At 41.5% G+C, this 6774-nt stretch overlaps 1 protein-coding gene across 1 annotated transcript; it reads left to right on the forward strand.

Annotated features, from left to right (window-relative positions):
• Window positions 1–2510: 2510 nt before the first annotated feature.
• LOC115928712 lies at window positions 2511–6475 on the forward strand. Its single transcript, XM_030996531.1, has 2 exons — window positions 2511–3861; window positions 6045–6475. The coding sequence occupies exons 1-2, from the start codon at window positions 2784–2786 to the stop codon at window positions 6077–6079; spliced, it is 1113 nt and encodes a 370-aa protein (XP_030852391.1). The 5' UTR covers window positions 2511–2783; the 3' UTR covers window positions 6080–6475.
• Window positions 6476–6774: the final 299 nt, after the last annotated feature.

Here is a 6774-nt window from a genome sequence, read left to right on the forward strand (position 1 = left end):
TGCTGGAGACCTGTTACAAGCTCTTTAGTACAAGGATCAGTCCTGACATGAATGACCTCGAAATTGGGCTAACCGACAAATCAACAGTTAGCAAATTTACTGATGACACCAAGCTAATCCATCCAGTGCAAATAGACAATAATAGAACAGACATGCAAAACTCCATTAACCACCTTCACAGATGGGCAAATACATGGCAGATGAGATACAATGCAGACAAAATGTGGAGTCATGCATTTAACCCACAACCCACACTACACAATCATACACGATGGGCAACCCCCAACTGAAAGAAAGTACAGAAGAAAAAGGGTTCTAGTTCACAAGTCCCTGAAAGATGCCTCCCGGTGTGCTGCAGCAGTACTGGGGGTGGGGTGGGTGGTTTATTTTCAGGGGTGGGTTATTTTTCTTGATGGGGTAATTGTCATAGTTGGTAATATCCGGGGGGGGGGAATTTTCCGGGGTTCATTGTCCAGTGGCGTTCAACAATAAGGGATAGAGCAACGTCGATCTGGCGCTGCTCAGTGGCTGCCAGGCTCACGATCAATTGGGCAAAAAGAATTTCCGTTTCGGTTTAATAAAATTTGGAGTGGACTATTAGGCTATTATTATTATTATTATTATTATTATTATTATTATTATAATTGTCGTGATACGGATCGGATTTGTAGAACATAATTATAAATGAATGATTAATCATAGGTAGTCAGATACTTTAATATTATCTAAAACCTAGACCGACTAACAGTTATGAATCAATTTATTTAGAAATGGTCTTGTCATGACCTACATGGGCTTCTACATAATTGCTTTGATGAATGTGTTCTCTTGTTTATAGTTGCATGATTAATGTAGGATTTATGGGAGATTAATATTTAAAATGCTTAAACTCTTATCCTATCATACTTTATAACGGCCTGTGAATAATAATAATAATAATAAGGTTCTAGGACAATTACCCCCTGGGCAATCACCCCCCGGAAAATTACCCCCCGGAAAACTACCCCCAAAGGACAATTACCACCTAGAATATTACCCCCCGGAGAATCACCCCCCGAGGACAAGTACCCCCCCCCCAAGGACAATTACCCCCGGAAAATTACCCCCGAGGACAATTACCCCCCGAGGACAACTACCCCCGAGGACAATTACCCCCGAGGACAATTACCCCCTAGGATAATTACCCCCCGAGGACAATTACCCCCCCCCCCCCCGATGACAACTACCCCCGATGACAATTACGTCCGAGGACAATAACCCCCCGAGGACAAATACCCGCCGATGATAATTACCCCCCCCCCCCCCGAGGACAATTCCCCCGATGACAATAACCCCCCGAGGACAACTACCCCCGTGGACAATAAGGATTCAATAGCAATAGACGATTTTACGCATTGAGAGATGGCTACGAGCCCATAAGATCCCCTGCATGAACCCATATTCTTTCAAATACTATAGCACGTTATTACTGCACATTTCCCTTTTATTATAATTTATGCAACGCCAGTGCGGTTGCTTATTTCCTTTAGTATCTTCAAATTTTTATTTTCTCATGTAATTACATATTTTAACCGTTTCTGGTATTTGATTTTTTTACAAAATCAACGTTTTCCAAATCATTCTCTTGCGGCACCCCTGTTGAAAAACGCTGTGCTGGAGTTACAAAATCAATTGAGATGAATCAGAGAGCGGATATTTATTTTTCTTTTGACATGGCACCTACATAATAGCATTGATGGTGAGAGAGGCTGTAACGCGTACTCATCTGCACGCGATGTATTGTTCAATTTCTAAGAAATGTAATTTCTGTTCTTTATTTCATTGTTATTAGTCTTTGGTATGACTCGGCCGGGGTTCGAACCCACGACCTCCCGTTCATGGGGTGGGCGCTCTAACAACTGAGCCACCATGCCCAGTATTGTCCATACGGGAGGGTAATTGTCCTCAGGGGGTAGTTGTCCTCGGGGGGTACCTGTAGTTCTCCGGGGGGTAATTTTCCGGGGGTTATTGTCCTTGGGGGGGGGGGGTCATTTTCCTCGGGGGATACTTGTCCTCGGGGGTAGTTGTCGTCGGAGCTAATTATCCCGGCGGGTAGTTGTCCTCGAGGGGGGGGGGGGGTAATTGTCCCGTTGGGTAGTTGTCCTCTAGGGGTACCTGTAGTTCTCCGGGGGGTAATTTTCCGGGGGTTATTGTCCTTGGGGGGGGGGGGGGGTCATTGTCCTCGGGGGATACTTGTCCTCGGGGGTAGTTGTCGTCGGGGGGGGGTCAATTCTCCGGGGGTAATTTTCCGGGGGTAGTTTTTCGGGGGGTGATTGCCCAGGGGGTAATTGTCCTGATACGAGAATTATTCATTCAGAAAGATGCAGAAGAACAAGGACTATTACAATATTGCTTGATAGCGTGATAGCCCGGGGTAAAGGGAAGGGGAGGGGAGGGGGTGTTGATGATAACAAAATAAAACAAAAACTGGTTATGCTGATGATGCTGATGCTGATGATGGTAATGTATGTTCTACTGCATTGTATGTTTTAAGTTTATAACCAGCTGATAGAGTTATATGTCAGGACTCTACTAGACTGTTTCTGGAACAAATCAACAAGGTTGAAGTGAGTAATTTCAGTCAAAATTATTTTGGTGTTCTCGCCCTATTGGACTGAGGAAGGAAGCCATGCTCAGTTCACCCTATAGCATGTGCTCCACTAGAAGGTATCCATTATTGTCTTGAACTTGAATACAATAGAGGACTTGAATAGAGGACTTAATCCCACTGATCTTCCCACACAATGGGCTGCATTCAACTCCTCCTATTAGTAGCTACTGGTCCCCAAGTTTGTGTGAATGATCCTTGGACATACAATGCCCAGTCATTAGATGCTCACTTTGTTCAGAGTCCCCTTATCAGGAAGCATTTTCTGAAGAGAAGAATTTTGTACAATTCCAATAGCGATGCTTCCTTCCAGATTGAAATACTCAGAGCTGGAGACATTCACAGTAACCCTGGGCCTACTGCACATATTGTAAGTGAAGTTACACCACATGCTCGTGTACAACACAATTACAGTCATGAGAGTCTTCTCACTATCCAGAATGACTGCAAGAAGCTATTACCACATGATTTTTATTCTACCATCAAGTCTCTTGGACTTAATCGTCAGAGGCCAACTCGTAGAGGAACCAGAGCGGGTCGGCAAACCAAGGCGCGGTCTCACCTCGTAACTACATCACCTCTTCAGACATCTCAACATGCCCCTGCTACACTACAGTCACCTACCTTCTCCGCAGCATACACAGTTACAGCAGAGCAGCATATCCCTGTTGTCGAATTTACACCTAGATATGACCAATGCCCTAGATACCTCAGCAGAAATATCAACAACCTTATCGAGATACCGCGAGTATGCATCAATTCTGCTGGACAGGACTCGCTCAAACTCTGCACTGCCAATTTCAGGTCATTGAGAAATAAGTCAGCAGCAGTAATGGACTACGTTTGTGACAGCAATGCCGACCTGTACGCTATAACCGAAACGTGGCTTACAGAGAATGACGCAGCAGTCATCAATGACATCGTCCCTACAGGTCACAAATTCCTACACCATCCGCGTGCTGGTCGTCGCGGCGGAGGAACAGGTCTTCTTCACAAAGATACCATTGATGTCCGTGAGGGCAAAGCTGGTGAGACAAAGTCATTTGAATTTGCTGAATATCATGTCACCTTTGGATCGTTTCAGCTCAGACTTTTCAATCTTTACAGACCACCTTACTCCGAGAATCACCGCGTTCCCATCTCCACGTTCTTATCTGAATTCAGCGAGTTTATACAACCACATCTGATGTCGAACATTCCTATTATTTTGACTGGAGACTATAACATTCATGTTGATGTTATTGATAATCCTGAGTCAAGATCGTTTAGAAATCTGTTAGAATCTATTGGATGTATTCAACATGTTAACGTAGCTACTCATGTACAAGGCCATACCTTAGATCTGATTATAACTCGTCAATCTGATGATATTGTATTGGGGCAACCTTGGTCAGACTCATTGGTGTCTGACCACATGTCTGTTTTCTGTACGCTTAAAGTTTGTAAACCTCCTTTGTCTGTAAATATGGTCTCCTTTCGCAAACTTTCCACTGTTAAGTTCGATGCACTTAATAATGACCTCGCTTCAAGTGAGCTTTGTTTAAACCCTCCTGATTCTCTTGATGACTTAGCCTCATCTTATAATTCTACTTTACGGTCTATTCTAGATAAACATGCTCCACTGTGTTAAAAAAAGGTAAATAATCGCCCCAGAGTGCCATGGTTTACTGATGATATAAGAATGGAAAAGAAGAAGAGAAGGAAGGCAGAAAAGAAATGGAGGAAATCTTAGTCTGTCTCTGACCACAATGCATTTAAGTTAGCTCGAAACAAGATGTTGTTTGTAATGAATAATGCTCGTACTAAGTATTATACCGACTGTATTACTGACAATAGCTCAAATCAAAGGAAACTCTTTGATGTAACAAAGTCCTTGTTGAACATGACAAAAAGTGATTCTGTCATACCTCCTAGTGTTGATAACCATGATTTTGTCAATGGACTTGATGACTTTTTTGAACAAAAGGTAGTCAAAATTCACTGTGATATCGAATCAGTGTTACATGAAGAGGATATCAGTGTTGATAATTCCTTGGAATACTCATCCTCATCCAATCCACCCAAGTTTGCAAATTTCATGCCGTTATCCCAAAGTGATGTTCGGAAACTTGTAATGAACCTCAGTAAGAAATCATGTTCCCTCGATCCAATGCCAACAAGATTGGTTGTTGAATGTTTAGATACCTTACTACCTGTGCTTACACAAATCATAAATTTGTCATTACATAATGGCGAGTTTCATTCAGGTTGGAAACTTGCCTTGGTTAGACCTATTCCAAAGAAACCCAATTCTGAAATGAACTTCAGCAACTTCAGGCCAATAAGTAATCTCCAATATGTGTCGAAGTTGGTTGAAGGGGCAGCCACTGCTCAAATTCAGGATCACCTCCTTCGTAACAACCTTTTCCCTTTAACACAATCGGCGTATAGAAAGTATCACAGTACAGAAACCGCTTTACTAAGAGTTAAGAATGACCTATTTATGGCAATGGACCAGCAGAAAGTTACATTTTTTGTACTTTTAGATCTCAGTGCCGCCTTCGACACTGTCGATCATAATATACTAGCTGAAATACTACAGTCTGATTTTGGGATTACAGATTCTGTTTTATCTTGGGTACAGTCTTACCTGTGCGATAGGGAGCAACAAATATCAATTGGTAACACCACCTCAAAGAAATTCGATGTTAGATGGGGTATTCCTCAAGGCTCCAGGCTCGGACCCCTCCTTTTTTCCCTTTATTCGAGTCGCCTTTTTGCTATCATCAAAGCATACTCTCAGCACATATCTTGTCACTGCTATGCAGATGATACCCAGTTATACATTTCATGTAGCCTAGTCAGGGAACAAGAACAGTCCTGTGTTTCTGCTCTTGAACACTGTCTAAGGGATCTTCGTAGGTGGATGTTAAGCTGTAAGTTGAAACTCAACGACAGCAAAACTGAATTTCTTATTATTGGAACACCTAGGCAAGTGTCAAAACTTAATATAAATTGTATAACAGTCGGAAATACTGTAGTCGAGCAGTCTATGGTTGCAAAAAACCTTGGTGTCTGGTTTGACTCTCAGTTGAACATGGAGACCCATATATCCAAAACATGCAAAGCAGCCTTCTATCATCTGTACAACCTACGTCACATTCGGAAATACCTAACTCGCACATGTATCATTACATTAGTCCATGCCTTTATAACAAGCAAATTGGACTACTGTAATGGACTACTGTTTGGCTTACCAGAATCTCAGATATGTAAATTACAACGTGTACAAAATGCATGTGCCAAACTCATCTGCAATTCCCCCAAATTCTCTCATGTAACCCCACTACTTCATGATCTGCACTGGCTTCTAGTTCGCCAGAGAATCAAATTCAAAATACTCCTCCTTACTTATAAGGCACTCCATGGCTTGGCCCCCATTTATCTCAGTGAACTCCTGACGTTAAAATCACCCACCCAGTCCTACAGGCTCCGTAGTTCCCATGATACCATGCTCCTGAGTCTTCCACCTTGTAAAACAAAGGTTACTCTAGGTGACCGCGCCTTTGTTAGCGCTGCACCCAAACTCTGGAATAGTCTCCCTGCCACAATTAGACATGCATCATCAATCAATGTGTTTAAAAATAACCTGAAAACCTATCTGTTTCAGGAAAGTTTTACATAGACATTTTCATTGTAAAGCATACACAGGTTCCCCCTTAGCATCGATTTTAACTTTTAAATGTTTATTTGTATTGTTCCTTTTACTATCATTATGTCATGCGCAGTTGAGTATATACATATAGAAACTGCGCATTATAAATTTACAATTATTATTATTATTATTATTATTAATGTTGTTGGTGAAGGTGGTGATGTCGATAATAATGATGTTGAAAATGAAAATATGCTGATGTAAATATGTAAGTTTTTTTCAAATCCCACTACTTTTTTTGCAGGTCTATTTACCAATTTCTTTGATCTATTTTTATTTGTTTTTGTCTTTGGGTTCGTTAGTTTTGTTCCTTAATTATCCTGATTTTACGTTCCAGTTCCGTCTGAATTGTACGTATATGACCTAAATTTAAAAATTATATTTGTTTAAAGGACAATGTGGAAATAAACGCTTAAAATCAGTTTAATTCAGT

This window comes from Strongylocentrotus purpuratus, unplaced genomic scaffold, assembly GCF_000002235.5.
Source record: "Strongylocentrotus purpuratus isolate Spur 01 unplaced genomic scaffold, Spur_5.0 spur5_scaffold_3, whole genome shotgun sequence".
NCBI lineage: Eukaryota > Metazoa > Echinodermata > Echinoidea > Camarodonta > Strongylocentrotidae > Strongylocentrotus > Strongylocentrotus purpuratus.

What these genes read in the sequence shown, in the direction of transcription:
- LOC115928712 (XM_030996531.1), top strand. Translation starts at nt 2,784, where the DNA reads ATGGGCTGCATTCAACTCCTCCTATTAGTAGCTACTGGTCCCCAAGTT. An exon ending in CATTCCTATTATTTTGACTG is followed by an intron (nt 3,862 to 6,044) that starts GAGACTATAACA and finishes CTTACTTATAAG; the next exon opens with GCACTCCATGGCTTGGCCCC.